The following is a 22,057-nucleotide window of genomic DNA, read 5'->3' as shown; positions in this document are numbered from 1 at the left end:
GCGGAGAAACGATAGAACAAGTGTGTGTATCGACGAGGATTGGATCCAAGCGACTATTGCTGTGTGCAATTTACGTTCCTCCAGACAAGAGCAAGGATCTCAGCGTTTTGAATGGACATGTTGAATCGATCCAAGAGCTTTGTAACAGCGGCTCTGACAGCGATTGCTTGCTGGTATGCGGTGACTACAATCAACCTGGGATATCCTGGAGTTGGGCTGATGGCGAGATTCGACCTGTGAACTCTGTTCCTTTACCAGTTGCTAGCTCATTCTTGATTTATGGCATGGATTTCCACAACCTGCATCAGAGAAATCTCGAGCGCAACCACTTAGGACGCATCCTGGATTTGTTCTTTTGCCATACGGACTTTCCTGTGGAAATTTTGAGATCTGTTTCACCACTCTTGCCAGTTGATCTTCATCATCCGCCACTAGTCGTCTGCTTACCATCTCTAGTTGATGACGGTGCACTGCTGCTGAATGCGAGTGATGAGCTTGCGTTAGACTATAGCAAGATTGATTTCGATGTTCTAATGGACTTCCTTTCCGTCACTGACTGGGATCTTCTTTTCGATGGACTGAATGCTGATGAAATGGCTGAAACGTTGTGTGCTGTGCTAAATAATTGGATGGATACAAACGTACCGATTCGTCGGCCTGCTGTTTCTCCTGCGTGGAGCACCACTTTGCTATGAAAACTAAAACGAAAAAGAAATGCTTCGCAACGTAGACTTCGGCGATACCGTTCCCTGGCAAATAAGCGTAGTTTTCACTTGGCGTGTAACGAGTACCGTAATCTAAACTCTTCGCTCTACAAATCGTACGTTTTACGAGTGCAAACTAATTTAAGGCGAAACCCCAAGAGCTTTTGGAGCTATGTAAACTCGAAGAGGAAAAATTCAACAATGTCTGCAAGCGTTTTTTTCAATGACGTTGAATCGTCGATAGGCGGGAGAAATGTGAGCTTTTTGCTGCTCATTTTTCGTCGGTTTTTGCCGCAGAATCCATCACCTCGACTGAACTTGTCTCGGCTGTTTCGGATGTGCCTTCAAACCTTGTTGACATAAACACTTTTGAAATAACGCCCGTTATGGTAACTAATGCCGCCAAGAAAATGAAATGTACCTTCTCGCCTGGACCAGATGGCATTCCTTCTGCAGTGTATTGTCGTACTATTGGAGCGCTTGTTGAACCGCTTTGCAGAATCTTCAACAAATTTTTTGTAGAGTCGAAATTTCCTGCAATCTGGAAAGAGTCATTTATGGTTCCGGTACACAAGAAAGGAGATAAACGTGACGTTAAAAACTACAGAGGAATTACTAATCTCTCTGCAGCATCAAAACTGTTTGAGATAATTGTGAGTGGTTTCATTCTTGAGCACACCAAATGCTATATCTCTAGTGACCAACATGGCTTCATGCCTGGACGATCGGTTACCACAAATCTTCTAGATTTTACCACGACATGTTTTGAGCAACTGGAAAATGGGGCACAAATAGACGTCATCTACACTGATCTAAAAGCAGCGTTTGATACGATCAACCATGACATTATGTTGGCTAAGCTATCCAAACTCGGTGCGTCGGACCGTTTGACTTCGTGGTTGTGCTCCTACTTGACTGACAGGTCTCTGCGAGTGAAACTCGATTCCAGTACTTCCTCGTATTTCACGAACTCGTCAGGTGTACCACAGGGTAGCAATCTTGGCCCGTTGCTGTTTATGTTGTACATCAACGACGCACTTCTTCTACTTGGAGATGGCTGTAAGCTTGCGTATGCCGATGACCTAAAGCTGTACTTCGTGGTGCGGACTGCTGAGGATTGCATTCGTCTTCATATCTGTTCGTTGATTGGTGTCGTCGGAATAAGCTTACCCTCAGCATTCCTAAATGTATGGTAATGTCGTATTACCGCATCAGGCAACCGATTGTTTTTGACTATGCCATCAACGGTGTGGTTCTTCAAAGAACCGACTAGTTCAGCGATCTTGGTGTTCTACTGGACCATAAGTTGACGTTCAACCTCCACCGCTCTGCTCTGATCACAAAGGCGAATCGCCATCTAGGTTTTGTGTCGAAAATATCGAAGGACTTCATTGACCCACACTGCCTGAAAGCTCTCTATTGCTCACTTGTGCGACCAATCCTGGAAAATGGTCTGGTTTCCTCATCAGTTGACCTGGAGCTTGAGGATCGAAAGTGTTCAGCGCAAGTTTATCAGGATAGCATTACGTAATCTACCATGGCGTGATCCGCAAAATCTTCCGCCGTATTCTGATCGCTGCAATCTGCTGAGCTTGGATACTCTGGAATGCCGACGGAAAAATCAGCAAGCAGTTTTTGTTGCCAAGCTATTTAATGGTGAGGTCGACTGCTCGAGGCTTCTCTCGCTGTTGGATATCCGAGTACCACCGAGAACATTACGAAGTGGTACCCTTCTCCAACCGCGGTACCATCGAACGGCGTTCTGTTACAACGAACCACTAACAACTATGATGCGTACGTTTACGGCTGTCGAAGAATTATTCGAATTTGGGGAATCTTCATCTCGCTTTTTGGCACGGATTAGAAACACTTGAATTGTTTTAGCTTTAAGGTTGTTTCATGTAGACAATAGTCCGATGAATAAAATTAAATAATAATAATAATAATAATAATAATAATAATAATAATAAGTGAAACAACTCATGTTTGTCGATACATTCTATATAAAACAAATTATCTTGTAGCATCTAATCATATTCAAGCAGTCATCAATACAAGGCATTAAAAATAAAAATACGAACGTACCTGACGAAGTCAAACGTTTTTCGGATTCCATTTTCAATAAATCGTTTTCAATCAGCGCAGTGGTCTTGTTATACTGAATTAAATTTGACAAATCTCAACCGAACTGAGCTGCAAGCTGCACTTCACAATTGAGTTCTCCAAGCAGGATCTCACGAACACTACACTAATAATATTATTTTACACACACTAGCGTATACTGGCATGTGCACGGTAAGAATCAAACATCCATTTATGAGTAAAAGTGAACCCATTGTCAATAAAAATGACACTACTAATTCATGAGTAATTCATTATACCAATTAAGTAGTATCTGTTAGCTACTGTTAGCAGAAACTCATTGTTGCTAAAATAATTTACTCATTAATGAGGAAAGCCACTTTTATTAAAAATGGGTTAACTTTTACTCATAAAAGCGTATATGACTGTTACCATGCAAGCGTAGGCTTTGTTTTCGTTTTCTTGTTTATTTTTACTTTAGAATGCAAACAAAAAATTTCTCACAGCTAACAAAAAATGTCATCTCACTAACACACGCAATTTTAATTTTTTTTTTTTTTGTGATTTTTAGCCGTAGGCTAGTTCATCACATTTGATAGTAGAAGGTCAGGCTTAGGGCCTGCCTCTAAGGAAACGTTTCAGTCTAACATTAACGTAACGTAAAACTGGCTCCGGGACAACATTTAAAAAAAAAACTTAATGTAAAATGGGAGTTACAACGGGACTGTGGTGAGGAATGGATGCGCGAATAAGGTAGAGCTCCACCGTAAGAGACAGTGCCCCAGTCCGGCAGAGATAACCCGACGGCAGGAAAATAGGAAGGTGGAAGAACACGGACAGCGCAGCCAACGACGAGAGTGCTAGATTTGGTTGTACAGGTGGGCGTCCTTCAAGAAAGCAATCAGCGCAGCCAGCGTCGAGGGGTCGTTGCCAAGTAGCTCCCTGATGTTCTCTGGGAGTCGGTGTTGTTCGCGTAGCCTTTGAAACTCTGGGCAGACACACAGCACGTGTTCCACCGAGGCAGGGATGCTGCAGATTGGACAAACCTTGTGGAAGGGTGTCCCACCAAAATTGTGGGAAATCCTCGCATGGCCGGTCCGGAGTCTTGAAATGATCCGTTGGTCCTTGTACTTGTGGCTGTCTAGCCAGGGTCGTACGGTTTCTTTGATCTTTCTCAGGAAAGTGGTCCGCGACTGAAACCATTCCTCCTGCCAGGCTTCCATGATAATATTCGCGATCCAACGCTTGACGTCTAGGAGTGGAACACCGCAGTGCCCGGGAATCCACGTAAAAACGGTTGAGGGTGGGGCATATCGTGTAATGGCTTGTATCCAGGGGTGGCGTGGGGCTTCGGTTTCTAGCGCCTGGATGACGCTGTGTGAGTCCGTTAGCACAAGGATCGGTTGATCTGCAGGAGTGATGGCTGCATCAAGAATAGCAGCGGCTTCTGCGGAAAAAACGGAACACCCTCCGGTAGACTTTGACTTGTTGCGGAGTTTGGTTAGATCGCCAACTTTTCTCTCCATGCCAGTGGACCCTGGCCACCGGGGGGAGGTCAAGGTTGGCTGCAGTGCGGAGGGCTCTGTTCCCCTCGTTGAGGAGAAAGACCCTATCATTCCCGGATGTCTTAGCAGCGAGGGCAGCGGCTTTCGTAGCAGTAGCTGCAGCAGATCGATAGCGGAAAGGGAGGACTCCGATTTCCGCACAAGCAGCGTCTGCAGGCGTGGAAGGTAGAAGGCCGGATACGATGCGTACGTAGGTATTGTATACCGGAGCGAGGATGCGGTTCAGCTTCTCGGTGGCTAAGCAGGTAATTTCAATGCCGTAGAAAAGTCGACTGTCGATAACAGCCCGGGTGACACGAAGGCGGATCTCGCGGTTACTGGAGCGGTGCGGGCGGGAGATTGTCCTGACGATGTTGATGCGGCTACGACAGTTTTCTTTCACCGATCTGAAGTGCTGGTCGAAACTTAGAGTCCGATCCAGAACTACCCCCAGAACACGCACTGTTTTCTTAAGCGGAATTGGATGGTCCTGGATGGTGATCGGTGGTTCCCGAATCAGATGGCCCGAGTGGCAGATATGGCACCGTACACTCTTTGGAGCGGAGAGCTGGAAACCAACAGAAAGCGCCCACCTGCTGACGGCGGAGACAGCTGCTTGGGCAATATTCCTGGTCCGTTTAGTCGTTCGTCCCGTTACGACGATGAGTATGTAATCGGCATAGACGATTACGTGCACGTTCTTGGGAAGTCGGCTGAACACCCCGTTCATTGCCACCAGGAATAGCGTAACCGCTATGACGGATCCCTGGGGCACTCCAGTTTCCTCGGGGAACGGATCCGATCGAGTGTTCCCGACAGTCACCTGGAAGGTACGATCAAGGAGGAAATTCCGTACAAAGTGCGTGATGTGGCCTTTCAGGCCCCAGCCGATGAGCTGCCTGATGACGCCAGGCGTCCACGTCCTGTTGAACGCCTTTGATACATCAAGGGATACTAACTCCGCATGGTGACCGTTGTCCTGGGCTTCCTTGAGTACATTCCCGAGGGCTGCAAAGTAAGTGGAGGAGCCATGTCCTTGCCGGAATGCATGCTGCCGTTCGTCAAGGAGACTGCCTAAGTCGACGATTTACCATTCTCTCCATCACTTTTGCCGCGCAGCAAGTGAGCGCAATCGGCCTAAAGGAGGAGGCTTCTCCACTCGCCGCGTTGTTCTTCGGAATGGGCACTACCAGGCTTTGTTTCCAGAGGTCCGGATACGAGTCAGTGAGCCATAGGTCGTTGAAGAGGGCGAGTAGCCTCGTTTTTCCGTCGAGGGAGAGGTTTTTTAACACCGGGTATCCAATCTCGTCCGGCCCGGCAGATTTACCAGTACTGCTGCCGAGGGCAAACTGAAGCTCCCGGAAGGTAAGAGCATCGTTGATCTGGAGGGAAGGGACATCGGGTGGAATTCGCAGGTCACGAATGCTGCTTGTGGAAGGTTTGACGCGCTGGACGAAATCGCTGTCGTAGCCACTGACAGCGGACAGGCCGGCAAAATAGTTCCCTAAATTGTCAGCGATGTCCTTCGGTTCTGAGATCGTGGTGCCATGAGCTTGGATAGTAGGTGGAGAAGACCGCCGCTTGCCACTCAGAGCGTTGACGCAATTCCACAAGTCGCTCGACGATTGGGATTCGTCGATTGAATCCAGGAAATCCATCCAGCTGGATCGCTTTGCGTCACGGATCACCTGTCTAGACCTTCAGCGCTTCCTCCCTACCAGGATCGTCTAAGGCTAGGCGCTTAAGCCGGCGTAAGGCTTTGCGTCGCACTTTTACCGCACATTTGGTATCCTCGTTCCACCAACGTAGGGCTTTTCGCCCGGGTACGCTACTAGTCCTTGGGATGGATAGTGTTGCAGCGTCGTAGAGTACTTCAGTGAAGCTGGAGATGTCGTTCGGTTCGCGTTGCACACACGCAAATCGCACCAATACGAACCCACCTGGAGAGGACTATTCACTTTCTTCTAAGCACCTCACGTAAAGCCAATTTCATAAGCACATTGTTGTGTTGATGCGCCAGCTAAACGTTTTTATCATGGCTTGCTAGGATCATGATGTGAAGCCGAAAAAGCTATACAGTGTTGTTTGAATGAGAGATGACGTGTTGTAGAGTTTGGATGTTGTTGGTAGTATGGCAAATGTATTTCTAACTTGCCAAGCGTAGAACCTATTAGAACCTTATGAAACTACTTGTATTTTGTAGTTCAAAGGCATACTTTTTGAATGAAGATGGTTTGGCTTGCCAGTATTTGCCCGTTCTCCAGATATTTTGCGTAGAAAATGACCTATTTTTATGTTAAAATATTGAATAACTTTTGATTGGTTCATTATAACAACCTAATGTCTTGAAGTAAAATGCGTGTTTTGATGATATCTACAACTTTTTAGAACAAATCATACAGCTAAAATAACATTTTGAACATTTTTTTCTAACAAAAAATGATTTTTGAGGGAGTTTTCATAAAATCGTCAACGTTTCATCATACATTGAGTATACGATATTGGCATCTTCAGCAAAGTTGCTAGTATTTGCATTATCTACAACTTTGCTGGAAATGCCAACCACTTTTGAGCATGTTTACAAAATTTGAATTTTCTATTACCCTTCTAGGTGGATAGATCCTAATTTTACTAACTTCAAAACAAAGCTTACAAAGTATCTAACAACTTCTCTGAAGACACTACCCTTCCAAAATGACGTTAACATACCCAAAATAAAAAACGCACGTTTTCGGTAGGTTTGAACCACTGTGCCTTGTAGACGATGGATGCATCATCTGCGTACAGAGACAACGATCCACCATCAGAGATAGCCGACATATCGGAGGTGAACAGGTTGAAGAAAATGGGGCCAAGGATGCTTCCTTGTGGAACCCCGGCACCGATGTTGAAAGCATCCGATGTGATGCCATTCAGAGAGACTGATGGGAACGTCCTGTTCGATATATAGTTGTTTTTGGACACCAGGCCATCATGCCAGACATTGTCGAACGCTTTTTCAACGCCCAACAACGCCATGGCAGATGTTTTCGAAACAGACTTGTTTCATCTGAGAATGTTTGTTACTCGAGTCAGAGTAACAAGCTGTTTTTTTCGGCAGTCGGTGATAGACTGCTCTTTGAAACAGTTTTGATAACCCTGAGAGAAGGCATAACTTGATGGCGAGGACGGATCCATCTCAGGTTTCCGGATGAGTATGACTTTAGCTGACTTCCAACACGAGGGGAAGTAGCCAAGTCAGAGGCACAGATTAAAAATCAGTTCCAGATGGTTGTAGAATGTGGAACTCAAGTGTTTGAGTTCCAGATTCAGGATGTTGTCGAAACTCGGGCCTTCATTTTAGATGATTTTATTTAGGCCAACAGTTCGTCAGCCGTAATCTCGGATTCCTCGGGAAAAATATTAGGAATTTGATGGAGGTTGGTTGCGTTTTCAGCCACCTCAGCTTCCTGAGGGCTGACGATGTTTTGTCCGAGACTATGGGAGCTGACGAAGTGTTGACCTTGCACTGCAGCCTTCTCTTCAGGAGTTACACTAGTTTACAGCATTTTTGAACTCGGTAAGATGATGATCATTTCCAATACAAAATCCTACGCTGAATTCAATGCCGTGGTCAGAAAAAATTAAAGTAGAGCAATTTTTGAGATATACAAAAATTTTGATTTTTTGAATTTTGGACAAAAGTACGATTACTAAAATGTCAATATCTTTGGAACTAGTGCACCAATTTTAAATCTTTTTTTTTGAAAATGAAGCTAAATAAATTTGCGATCGTTCACTACAATATTATGTCTTAAATAAAAATTTAATTTTGAAGTCATTTAAAAATTTACAGCATTTTTTTTTTATTTTCCTGCGAATTTTCCATAAAAATCTAGTTTTAATCAACATTTTTAATGGGATAAAAAGATTCAAAAAATCATTCCATAATTTATTCTTGAAGTCCATTCAAAACCGGAGCACATGAGCCTTTAATGGATGAAATCGGTTGGAAATTGTCGAAGTTATGAGCATTTTTGTAAAACACTTAAAAATGTTGCTGAAATACAAAAGCTTTAGAGTTCCTTTTCTAGGTGTCGTTGTAAGCATCCAAATCGCATGTAAAGTTTTCATGGGAGATTCTTTTCTCTACATATCAATTTGATTAAGGCATATCAGGATTTAAAACCGAGTTGATGCAAAAGAAATTTATTTAGGTTTTATTAAAAATGATTGAGAATCGAATGACTTTGTCTTCGATGTTTTGAACTTGTTTTTCGAATCAGAGACCAACAATAGTCACCCATCATTGCTTCATCCCAAAACCCTTGGTAACGACGTTCCATCATCTTCATTTGTTGGTGAAAACGTTTGCCGTGCTCATCACTCTCGTCACCAAGATTTTTCGGGAAAAAATCCATGTGAGAATGTAGGAAATGTATCTTCAAAAACATATTCACACCTGTGTTCAGTGAAATAAAAGGATTTGAAATTAATTATATGTAACAAACACAATATTTTTGATTTATACCTATTTTCTCATAATTTTTGAGCAATTCATCGACGGCTTCCTCATAATCTGGGCTTCTGAAATTTCCTAAAAAGGTTGTGACAAAACGCTGGAACGATTTCCACGCTTCTTCCTCATCTGGTGTCAAAACTGTATTGAATGCGGAATCATTGAGCAGTTTTTTGATCTGTGGGCCAACAAATACACCTTCCTTTATCTTTGCGTCAGATAAATTTGGAAATACTGATTTCAAGTACTGGAATGCCGGCCCTTCTTTTTGCAACGCTTTGACGAAATTTTTGAATAGCCCAAGTTTTATATGTAGTGGTGGAAGTATTATGCGTTCTTTTACCACAAGAGGATCATTTTTAACGTTGTCTTTACCAATTGTGAAATAATCCCGTTTTGGCCAATCTTTTCGGACGTAGTGTTCCTTACGAGCTCGACTGTCCCATTTACACAAAAAACACATATATTTTGTGTATCCCTGTTGCAATCCAGTCAACATGGCAACCACTTTAAGATCGGAACAAATTTTCCAATTGTGTTGATTGTAATTTATCAAATTGAGCAATAGAGCCATTGATTCATACGTTTCCTTCATATTAACGGCATGAGCTAATGGAATAGAAGGTTTCTCATTCCCTTGATGCAGTAAAACGGCTTTCAAGCTCAACTTGCTGCTATCGATGAATAAACGCCATTCAGCTGGATCATATGGCTCACCAAACTCTTCAAACAAGCCGTTTACGTCATGGCAAAAACATGCCTTGTCCTTTGTAGAATAATATTTGTCAAATTTCTTGTGACGATTCCTGTGACAAGAAATTTTGACCTCCTTGCTCAGCATGTTGTGTTCTTTCAAGCGTGATGCCAGCAATTCGGATTTCTCCTTCGATAAGTCGATATTCGGATTGTGTAAACAGTTTTGGGTTTCTTTCCAATTCCACCTCGAAGTCTTCCTCGCATTCCTCCTTGAATTCCTCCTCACTTTTTGTAACGGTCGATTCAACAGAGGGCGCTCGTTTCCGCTTTGGATAAACAGGATACGGGACCGAACTTGAATGTGGAACAGGTTTTGTCAAAGAAGCCACTTATGGATACTCAACTGTTTTGTGACGTCCTTGTTGCTTAACTTTTGTCAAGCAGAAATAACAATCCGTTGCATGACAAAACGGTCGACGCCATATGGTGGGCATGTCAAAGGACAAATAGCGACTGACAGATAACAAATAAGTGAGTTAGTAAGTAAGACATTAACACTTATCAAAAATAGATGAAGTAAGATAATGTCGATCAGGAAAGAACAAAGCACTACCATGCTGTACATAAATTGTTTATATGAAAGTTATTCAAAAAATCAATTTACCTTGCGCCTGACATCCACCTAGCCAAGCACGTTTTGCACGAACTACATAATATTTTTGGAATCCACGGTTCGTCAAAGTCTCCAGAATCAATTTTAAAATAAATCCTGCATGCAGTTTGCAACGAAGCAGTGAAATTGACCGATTTTGTAAATATATAGTTGCCATACGCGTAACAAAACTTTTGAGGATCATTTTTACACTTGAATTCACGTTTTGTCGTATACATCGTTAAGCAATGTTAAAGAAAGAAAGCTGTCAAATTGAGTCGGTTGCGCTAGGTTCTCGCCGAGCGGTCTCACAAACACTAGCGTAAATTATATTGTTGAAAATATCCCATTTAATTTTGCGTGACAGCTGGTAGTGTTAGTGAAATGCACCGTATGCGTACACGTCCGCAGAAAGGCTTACTGAAAGTGGTGCATGAACCTAGGAGCGGGACAACGGCCAATCTTGGAACATTCAATTTCCATGATTTTACAAAAAAATTCATTACTTCGACAATTTCCAACCGATTTCATCCATTAAAGGCTCATTTTCTCCAGTTTTTAATGGACTTTAAGAATAAATTATGGAATGATTTTTTGAATCTTTTTATCCCATTAAAAATGTTGATTAAAACAAGATTTTTATGAAAAATTCGCAGGAAAAATAAAAAGAAATGCTGTAAATTTTTATATGACTTCAAAATTATTTTTTTAATTAAGGAATAATATTGAAGTGAACGATAGCAAACTTATTTAGCTTCACTTTCATAAAAAAAGATTTAAAATTGGTGCACTAGTTCCAAAGATATTGACATTTTAGTAATCGTACTTTTGTCCAAAATTCAAAAAATCAAAATTTTTGTATATCTCAAAAATGGCTCTACTTTAATTTTTTCTGACCACGGCATTGAATTCAGCGTAGGATTTTGCATTAGAAACGTTGGTCAACCACTAAAGTTCACACTTTTTATGTTGTTTTGTAAACTAGTGTTATCAGAAGAACCACTGAGTCGCCGGGACTATCCAGTGGGGTCAGTGGTGGAATGGGTCTTGGCTTATTTTTAAGGATTTTGTTTAGTTTCCAAAAGGGTTCTGCACAATCCGCGAGCGGATCCTGTTAGCAAAGTTCTGATTTCTAAGGTTCACCATCCTGGCTTGGATAGTTTTTGTTAGGCGATTACAGTGGGTCATCAAGACAGGCAAGCTAGAACGCTGGTATTGCCTGTTTGATGACAATGATGTACAATGATGAACATTTTTTTTCATTACGTTCAATTTTTGTATGGAATCGCCTCACTGTGCGTGGGATCGAACCAGTTAAACAACATGGTAGAAAAAAGATAAAAGATAATAACGATAATTCATAATTCCGAAATAAGTAGGGTAGAGAACTACATCGGCCTAATCGCCTATTTTTTGCATATCGAGCAGAAAACTACAAAAAAATCCATAATTTCAGAGTTAACAAGTCAATTATGCGTTTGGTACGATACTTTAGCTAATAAACTACCGAACGAAGTCAATGAGAACGCGTGATATGAAGGTTTGCACCCATAATTCCCAAAAACAAAAGAAGTGCTCCGACGGAATCAATTTTTATCTTCATCCGATAGGCCGAAGTGAATTCATTGGCGTTTCAATGCGTTACACAGTGGTTTAAAGTGCAAATTCGTGAACTTAATTGTTTTCTGAGATGTACGTACGTTTTAGCATTAAGGTGTCTTCAGAAGATTTTCATAGTTCTGGATTCCGCACCTTTTGGAATGTTCACCTTAATTTTTCTTAAGGTGCAACTGCACTTCAAAAAACTAACTTTTTTATATTAACAGATATCGAGATGATGTCTTCTACAAAGTTGTAGGGCTTTTAATTTCAAGAAACTTTGCTGAAGACATCAAGTTGCCATGACTTCATTGTATGAAGATATAAGAGATTATTTGCCAGTTGCACCTTAAAATCAGTTGTTTGAGTTTTTCTATGTCTTATTCACGTTTTATCTCTTTGGTGTATTCTGCAAAGTTGTATATAATTCTGAGCTTTCAAATGAAACTTGTTGCAAGTGCGGCAATTTGCGGCCAGCTTAGTTATAGCTTTTTGAAAAAGGGTGATTTTTTGCTTAAAAATCACTGTATCTCTCGCCAATCAAATCATTGCACTTTGGTGTCTTGAGAAAAGTTGTGTTTTTAGATATTATCTAAAACTTTGCAGAATACACCAAAGAGATAAAACGTGAATAAGACATAGAAAAACTCAAACAACTGATTTTAAGGTGCAACTGGCAAATAATCTCTTATATCTTCATACAATGAAGTCATGGCAACTTGATGTCTGCAGCAAAGTTTCTTGAAATTGAAAGCCCTACAAATTTGTACAAGACATCATCTCGATATCTGTTAATATAAAAAAGTTAGTTTTTTGAAGTGCAGTTGCACCTTAAGAAAAATTAAGGTGAACATTCCAAAAGGTGCGGAATCCAGAACTATGAAAATCTTCTGAAGACACCTTAATGCTAAAACGTACGTACATCTCAGAAAACAATTAAGTTCACGAATTTGCACTTTTAAACCACTGTGCGTTAGGCCGAGTTTAGAATTCAAGTTTGGCGTCAAGAAGCAGTGTTAGACTTTTGACAATATCTCAACGATTGGTTTCTTTTTATCAAATCTTATGGTACGTACGGAAAGGTAAATAAATTTGGAAGCCATGAGTAATAATAACATTCTGTTTGGTGCTAAACTGCGCTAGATTAAGAAAGACTAAATGCGGGTTGTGCTTAATAGGCGGGAAATGGGGTAGTTAACCCTATTAGCAGCCAAGGGTTAAAAAAGAGGGTAAAATTAATCTACATCCTGGCAAAACTATCCTTTACTGCTCCAACACCTTTTTACTTAGTCAAGCAGCTTTACAGCTTACAATTATACAACTTTCCATCAAAAGTTTGCCCCCAATTATTTCCCTCAGTTCCTATCACCGATAATTCACTTAGATATCCCGTTAACATGCAGTTGTTTATAATTGCGTTCAGCTGAAAAGATACATACATTACATTCAAAATGAATCCCCCACATCGCTTCGACAACGTCATTCACTCTCTCTCTCTCTCTCTCTCTCTCTCTCTCTCTCTCTCTCTCCGTAGGATACGTGATTCACTCATAAAATATTCCTCGCACGCCATGCGCTTCCCTGGGTGCAAAAGATTAAAACATTCCCCGACCAATCTTGCATCAACCTACTTATTGCAAACAAAACCTTTCGTCAGTCAGTGTGACAAACTCAACTCACCTCAAATTTCGAACAGTTCGGTAACTGTTCTTGCCCGGTGGCACCCTCATCCGGTGTTAATGTCGAACTACCAGTTGTAGTAGGACTCTGACTAATTTCCTCCGCACTTAACGTGGTCACTTGTTCCGTCGTACTTTGTTCCGTTGTCTTCAAAGCCGGAACAATCGTTGTGTCAGCCGGCACCTCCGTCAAACTCGTCACTTTCGGCAATTTCGTTGATCCAGTCGCATTTTCCCCACCACTAACGGTACTGCTAGGCGACGCATCAGCTCCCACCGCCGCGGTACCGTTGGTCAAAACAATTAACACAGCAATCTTCACCAACAGTTTGGTCCGAACACGTGAATGCATTTTAAATTTGCACACCGGTCAATGGTCACAATATAAAAAAAAATACTGAAACTCAAACACCCTCGCAGCTCGACCGGTGCGGCGATGTGCTTCGAGAGTCGGTCTCAGAGCTGCCAGGTGGTTTTATAAAAAATCTGTATCCACTCTATTAAAAAATCTGTATTTTCTGTATTGACGATTTTTTTTCTTAATTAATCATGTTTTGTTGTTTTACAAATACAGTGCATACAAAATAACCATAAAAAGTGCTTAACCACCTATTCGGGCTATCGTGCTAACCATACGGGATATAATTGCGCCATTTGTGATATCGTCCGTACTTATTTATAAGAGTGATATGAAGCCGTTTGAAAATGTATGGAGATTTTAGTTTCTATTCATTATCTTCCTGATAAGCAGTTTTAAATGCAAAAAAGTGCACGAGTTCATTACTATTTGATATTTTTAATATAGATGAATACAATTAATTACATCATTTGTGTGGTAGTTACACCGAAAAGTCGAGAGATGTCGCCCCGCCAGTGCTGGTAAAATCATTTTTGCAGTATGGAGAATATCAGAAAATCCGCAATTTCTTACGAAATACATTTGCAATGCAAGTAAAATGTTTACGAGTACTTGTATTTGTACCATTTTAATGTGCTCGGGCACTTTTCTTGTATTTAACATACATGCTTATATTGGAAATATTCCATTAATACTGTAAATCCCCATACAATCTCAAACCGTTTACTACCAGCTCCATATGCATCCGAAAGCGGTTGGTCCTCTGGTTGTGAATGCTGTCAAAAACACCATAACATGATTAATTGTCGATGGAAATTTGATAGGTTCCCGAGCAGAGGGTGAGAACAAAATGAAAACAAGAATTATGTTGTTTTCATTATTCCTGATAACTCAAATTGATTTCATTTTGATGGAGTTGATGGCTAACAGAACAAAAATGAGAGGTGAAAGATATGCGAAGAATATCAAAATTATAACATATATTGATATTAGTGAGAACTGCTTGATAACTTATTTTGATATAGATTTTTTTTCTCAAGCATTTTATAAAAATCTGTATAAATCTGTATTGTAATTTAAAAATCTGTGATAAATCTGTATTCTGTATCGGGTCTGTATTAAGATTAAAAAATCTGTATAATACAGATAAATCTGTATAAATGGCAGCGCTGGTCGGTCTCCTACTACCGCTCACGCTGCCTTCGTCGTTGAGACGTTCGAGACTGTCAACAAAGTCCACGGCACCGTGCAATTAAGTCACCAACACACTACCTGACGGTTTGTTGCTTTACCCGAACACACTTCCATACACTCGACTTGAATTTTGAGCCGGTTGTTGACGTAGGGTAGTAGCTAGCTCCGGTCGCGGTCGCTGCTGATGGGGGTTCCTTCCTACAATAACCTGCGCGCGAACGATAGAACAAAGTAGCAAATAGACATGGCATGGCTCATCGTCAACATCAGCAAACGAACCAAGGCAGGCAGAAGAACAACAGCCATGAGCAGAGCGGCGCGCGTTGGGTTTGCCCAATGACCTGTGCGTCGAAGTGCCTCTGGTAGGTACGTACACGGCCGTTCAATCTTACCCATTGACTGAGTAAATTTGAACTGCTATCTCTTTGTTTCTCACGGAAGTATTAGTCAGTTGTGATAAAAACTAGGGCTGCTAATCGCTCTGAGCTACCCCAGTTATTATGAAAACTGATTACTATTTCCGTGAGAGAAAAGAGACAGCAGTGCAAATTTACTCTGCCAGTGGGTAAGATTGCACGGTCGTGTAGGAATGTAGTAGCCGGCGGTCGTCATGGGTTGTGTCGAGATTTTATTTAGTAGTCGTTGTGGCCATTCATAACAGAGCTTCATTAGAGAAGGGTTACCTTTTGCTGTGACCTCACCTTGAAGACAATGGCGTGTGCAGGTGCATTCTAATAAGGTAGGTCGGATGGGGGCCAATTAAGCTAATGGTTCAAAATGTCACTAGCTCAACAGTACAAAATATGAATTAAACATTAGGCGTTAAAATGTATGCTTCAGAATTTCAAACATTGAACCATATTTTAAATGACTTAAGCACTTACACAGGAGGGTTAAGATCTTATTTCCGTCACTCTAATCCGCTCTTTTACGCCCTTTTTTCGAACAGATTTGAACAGAAACGGAATATTTCTACTAACAATGGCTTCTAAATTTATTTACTTTTCCATACGTACAAAGGCAGAATGAAAAAGGAATCGCTAGGTGTGCTTCTTTTGACGTCACTATGTCAGGATTAATCACGAATAAAAACGAGTTGCAAAACGGTGCTTCTGACGTGGATTGCAGAGAAAGCTTAAGCCACGTCCCAAGCAGTTTTGGAAGTTGGTCAACGAACAACGTCATGAAGTTGGTCATGATACATTATGGTAACGTGGCTTCATCTGCGCAAGATATATGTCAGCTCTGAAAAATTTGCTAGTGTCTTCACGGACGAGAGACTGAGTGACGACCATGCCCGACTGGCTGCCCCGATATCTTTCCCAATATTTTTATAAAAATCAAAACGTAATTATTTTTTTCGGAGCGGTGAACTTCCCCTAAAATACCACCCTATAATTGATAAGTAACAATTTTGCGGTTGAAAGTTAAAAGGTGACGTTCAAACGTTCCGCCCCGGGTGTTGCCGAGTCACGCTACGCTTCTGCTATGCCCGCAAAGGTTTCGAAAACATCACCAAATAAGTGATCTTCCACACAATAGGTAAAATTCTGTGCAGAACCCCACGTTTGACCCACTTTTCCATTTTGGGAAATTTAAACAATCCCCACAAACGAGGCAAGAAGTTGAAATCTTCGGTCAGATGTCCAACAAAACGAATTCGTTCAGCCTGTGCATGCCCTTGTACTGTCATACCAAGAATAACAACAAACACAGTAGCACACTTCCAACCAGGAAAATCAGTCGAAGGCGGCCTACAACACAGATAGTGCCGCAGCTGATTTCGTTTTCTGTCTATGTATCTCATTTATCGGCCTTGCGCACACCCGCACTCTGCTCTGGACTGGAATGCGCGAATCGTACCTTCCAGATGTGGCAGAGGGACCACAGGTAAGCATAGTATGAGTGATGTGTTCAATAGGGTGGCCCAACATAACTGTGGTTTTACTTTTCGGCACTGTTTTGAACAACATAATGGTCTACTTTTCCTAACTAAAGTTACAGTGTCATATTTTTTTCAAAATGTACATAAAACAAATTATAATTCCACAAAATATCTCAGCGGTATATTGAGATATTTGGATTTGAATTAAACAATATATTTATGTCCCTTTGAAGTTTATATGGGTATTACTATCGGAAAAGTTAACTTTTTGTTCTATCGTCCTAACCTTTCGCCATAATGATTTACCTGAAAGCTTGCTATTTGTAATTACAGTAAATATTTTCATCTACAACTTTGTTGAACGTCAAGAGAATTAGTTATTAATTAATTAGGAAGATGATATCCATCTGACATGCCCCATCAACTGCTCAGCAGGCAACATTGTTGTACTTGCAGCGAAAAATAGGACAAACAAACCTAAGCTTTTATTCCATAGTGTAAAATGCAGTGTTGCCCTGAAAACAACCAATTCGACAGAGAGCACGCATAAGGGCGTATACGCGATGATCGATTCTCTTCATCGATTTTATATTTGCATTGCTACAGCTAAGCGAAACAATTTTCTAGAATTTGTTCAATGAAGAGTTGTAACAGGTTGTATTGTCTATCAAAAGCAACAGCAAACGCACCGAGAAACGTTATTTCTAGCGAGTTAAGAACAATAGAGAAAATCCACGAAGGGAATCGATCATCGCGTTTACGCCCTTATGCATGCTCACTAGAATGATGCAAAATTGGAAATTTTCTCTCCACAGTGCTCAAATGGTTCCAAATTGGGCCCTAATTAGCCTCCCAAAATTTGAACTCATTTAGTGAGAAACTGACTTGGCACAAACCATTTGAAGTTTACATGGGAATTACTATAGAGAAACCACAATTTCGGTTCATATCTATCTCAAAATTCACCAGTTCACTCTACTTTAAAAAATAATAGCTGAGCTTGCTGAAAATTTTCTCAGCTACAAGTTTGTTAAAGACTACTTTTCGATCAAATGTAAGGAACAAAAAATATTAATGATTCAAGTAACTGATGTCTTATGATTATGCTCAATCAAATGTTCATTAGGCAACATTGGTGTTTATGGCGCGTAGAATAGAGGACAAAAAATCATGGCTACTATGTCACACTGCATAATACAGTTGCTTAATCTTGCCATAAGATTATCAATCTCTCAAACAATTAATAACTATTTAATTTGACGTTTGGTTGAAAAACGATTTTCTGCAAAGTTATGGCTGATAAAAATTCCCATAAGAATAGCAATAGAATTTGTTAACAGTACAATATGTAAAAAACCTATAAGACAATGAACAAAAAGTTTTGTTTTCCCATAGTAATTTCCATATTAACTTCAAATGGTTTGTGCCAAGTCAGTTGCTTATCAAATCAGTTTAAACTTTCGGAGGCTAATCCGGACCCGATTTGAAACCGTTTGAACACTGTGGAGCGAAAATTTCAAATTTTTCATCAGTCTAATGCTCACTGTCGAATTGATCATATCAGAAAGATATCGGATCTGAACTTCAGCAAAGTTGCAAAAAGTTATTACTAGAAGAACTAAAAGTTCCCTTGCCCATAGTAATTCCCATATAAACTTCAATGCCTCAGTGCTCTCTTTAAGGAACGTCCAGAATTTTGGAATGTTTTACGATGGATAAACAAGGTTTTATGTCCGACGTTTCGGTCCTTGAACTTAGCCATCTTCAGGGGATATAAAGTTGTCCCGTTTTTCTTTGAGCGCTAAAATCTTAACGACCTAGAACTAAAACTATGACCGGAGACGAACCAGCCTAGGGTTGAAAGTCTCCTTAATAACGATATAGAGAAGAAAAAAAAAAATAAAAATATCCCTGATGAAAATTCCAACCGTTGGATCCAAACGTTGACGATGGTGAAACTGTAATCTAAATTTTTAATTGAAGACGTCTTTCTGAGCCGATTAAAAATTACTAATTCTTCAAGATCTTTAAACTTCCTCTCAAATCAATATTTTTCTGAGGTTTTCGGAGGTTACTTGAAGTAAGTGGAACTGCCCTGAAGAGCTCTGAATATCAAAAGTTCCCGCAACTTTCCAGAAGTTTTCGATACATGAGCTTCAAAACTTCATTGGAATTTTCTTAACTTAGCATTCCAACAATTTTCCAGACATCCATGGATCATCGTTCAAGACCCTGCAAATTACCAGAATAATTGTGTGGAACATTCCCGACATTCTTGGAACGGTTCATAATTCTTAGAACTTCTTGAAAGTTCCTGCAATTAACTAATTGAACTGCTCTGAAGTTTACTGATCTACCTTGAAATTCTCTAAATATCCCTGTGAATAATGAAACTGCTTAAAAATCTGTAAACTTCTCTGAAGTTATGTGGACTTTCCTAAAGATACCAAAACTTTGCTGAAGTTGCAGAAATTCCCTGAGTTTCTTCAAACTTCCGTAAAGTTCCTACAATTCCCTTGAGATTGAATTAACTGCCTAGAGGCTCTCTGATTGTCCCTGATTTTCTCGAAACTATGCAGCATCAATTATTTCCGGAGACTTGCGAGAACAGTCTCCGGAAATAATTGATGCTGCCCATAAATTAATGGAACGGTCTTAAAAATCTTGTAATTTCCACAAAAAAATCTGGACATCTACGAAAGTCTCTAGTGGCGCCGGTAGTGTAGTGGTAAGCGTGATTGCCTCTCACCCCAAAATGCCTGGGTTCAATCCCAGTCGGTGCCGTCGGGATTTTCTGGGGCATAAAATATCTGATCACGTCTTCCTTCGGAAGGGAAAGTTGGTCCCTGCAACCTTGGATTTAAATTCACAATGAAGTCTTTTATCCATCTCTTGGTTAGCCTTTTTTACCTCTGCGGTTTGTTCCTTAAACCTTGTTTCCAAAGTCCTTTTCGTTTCACCAATGTGGATTTTATTGCAATCTGGACAAGAGATGTTGTAGACTCCGGCTTTCCCTAAGACATTTATTGAATCGTTTGTCGATCCTAACTTCAGCTGATATGTCCTGCTGCTGAATACTAAATCTAGGCCAACACTTTTAAACTTCGAAATCAATGGTTTGGTATTGTTTTTTTTTTGTCGACATTCACCGCTCCCCGTTTCAAACCCTCAGTTACTGGTGTAAGAGTCGTCGAAGTACGCCTAAAATGATCCATTGTACTTTTATCGATTTTTTTTTTCCTCTGTTCGGGACATAACACCACTGCGACCAGTAATTTGATCTATTGTAGTAAATCCCGTGTCCTTAGTTTAGTGCATGTCGTATTACTCCATCACTATTGAGAAATGATGAAGTATTCGGTTTTGATACAGTTGTCATTCTTTCCTTCATCGCAAGGAATCGATTCTAACTGAAAGGTTCCGCTATTTATACCCTTCGGAGTTGGAACACCCTCCAAAGGCGCGCCCCTTTGTCAGTCAAAATTGGATTCCTTAACAACAAAAACAAGCTATGACACCGATAATGACCATGCATCAGAACCCTAGTCTTAACCACTTCAAACTAGGGAACAACAATTAGAAGATTAGGAATCATATAGGTGAAGACTAAGTAACTCATTTTTTCCTTGTTTCAAGATCATCCTCGGTCCAAGCAACCCGAGGACTTATCACTATCAACAAGGTATAAAAAGTAACAAGGACTAAGATGTGTTCCTTTGATTACTGAAAAATCCTGTTCCCCTAGTTTGAAGAAGTTAGGACTAGGAATCGGTGGTAGATCTTACATCCCGTAACGTACCACGAAAAGGTGATCTACCCACGTTACGGGGCACTTTTATCGATTACTGCTTGAATAGTTTTTTCTTGATACCCATTACCCATACCTATTTCCTTTGATTTGCCTGTATCGCTAAGAGGAAGAGTTAGCATCCTGTGAACCATGTGGTGAAAAGCGGCCATTTTGTGTTGATGGGAATGGTTTGAAGTGCTTGGTATTACTCTCTTTGTATTTGTTGGTTTCCTATAGATTTCTAAATTGAACGAAGACGTTTCCCCGATGATGAGAAGATCTAAGAAGGGGAGTTTGCCGCCTCTCGCTTCTTCGTGAGTAAATTTGATGTCCTTGTGAACGTTGCTTATGGCCTCCAAAGGTTTTGATAAATTTTCCCTTTTGACAATGCTAAAAATTTCATCCACGTTCCTATACCAACACTTGGGCAACAAATTCCTATCCTCCAGATTATTTTTTAGGTTAGCCATGAACAATTCACATAAAAATGGCGAAAGTGGATTGCCCATATGAGTGCTTTTAGTTTGTTTATAAAAATTTCCTCTGAAAATGAAATAATTTAAGACCGAGTAAGCTTGCGATATGACCGAGCTTCATATCATCACGTTGATTCAGAAGCCAGTCCTCTAAAAGGTTGCTGGCTTCCTTTACTGGTACACTCGGAAAAAGTACTGTGACAAATGAAACCATGACTTCATCTTCCCGAATCTCTCCTGATGCCTGAAATTGATTTGCGAATTCCTGTGTGCTGATGATGATGATGGTCCCACCTCTTACCCCTACAAAGGTTTGAGCTGGACGAGTTATCTTTAAGATAATTAAATATAAACATTTTAACCAGGTTTGCAAACAAAATCGAGCTGGTTACAATTACAGATATAAATGTCCTGTTAAATATGCTATAGGCATCAACCAAAAACATTCAAAGGTGTAGCTAGTTATCAAAAGTCCAAGTATAGTCCTCGACAATACTTCCATTTACACGTGACCTGGGATTTACACGTTTAAGCTTCCGCAGTGCCAGGACTATATCCAAGGAAACGACTTCCAGCCAATCCTTTACTAATTTAAGGCTTTTGCCACAATTTCCACGTATTAGTCATTTATACCTGTATTCCGCGCGCGAGGCTCAAACCATTGTAGACTACTCAAAGCTATTTTTACTATTACTACTACAAAATCAAAAAAACTAAAAATCCATCATCACCATCGAGGCAAACAATGTAGTTTTTTGTATATGCTACACAAATTACTAAAACGTCTTGATGACAGTCTCCATACAAACTAATCCGTTAGTGATAACTTTGTCAAGATACATGTTTTATCCATTCATAAAAAATTAACTGCTCAAAAAACAGCTTTTACATGTGAAATGC

The 22,057-nt window shown here is 40.5% G+C and overlaps 1 protein-coding gene across 1 annotated transcript in view; it reads right to left on the bottom strand.

Annotated features, from left to right (window-relative positions):
• LOC135701074 (uncharacterized) overlaps window positions 1-22,057 on the bottom strand; it is a 42,564-nt gene that overhangs the window by 7,741 nt on the left and 12,766 nt on the right. Inside the window, exons 2-3 of the mRNA XM_065221784.1 lie at window positions 14,998-15,214; window positions 13,456-13,916 (exon numbers count right to left, since the gene is read on the bottom strand). Coding sequence (XP_065077856.1) covers window positions 13,456-13,806 — 351 coding nt within the window. The 5' untranslated portion in view covers window positions 13,807-13,916; window positions 14,998-15,214. The remainder of the gene's footprint in view (window positions 1-13,455; window positions 13,917-14,997; window positions 15,215-22,057) is intronic.

This window comes from Ochlerotatus camptorhynchus, unplaced genomic scaffold, assembly GCF_037179485.1.
Source record: "Ochlerotatus camptorhynchus isolate MF236.1 unplaced genomic scaffold, CSIRO-AGI_Acam_v1.1 ptg000149l, whole genome shotgun sequence".
Classification (NCBI taxonomy): domain Eukaryota; kingdom Metazoa; phylum Arthropoda; class Insecta; order Diptera; family Culicidae; genus Ochlerotatus; species Ochlerotatus camptorhynchus.
This window is presented reverse-complemented; position numbering and strand designations above follow the sequence as displayed.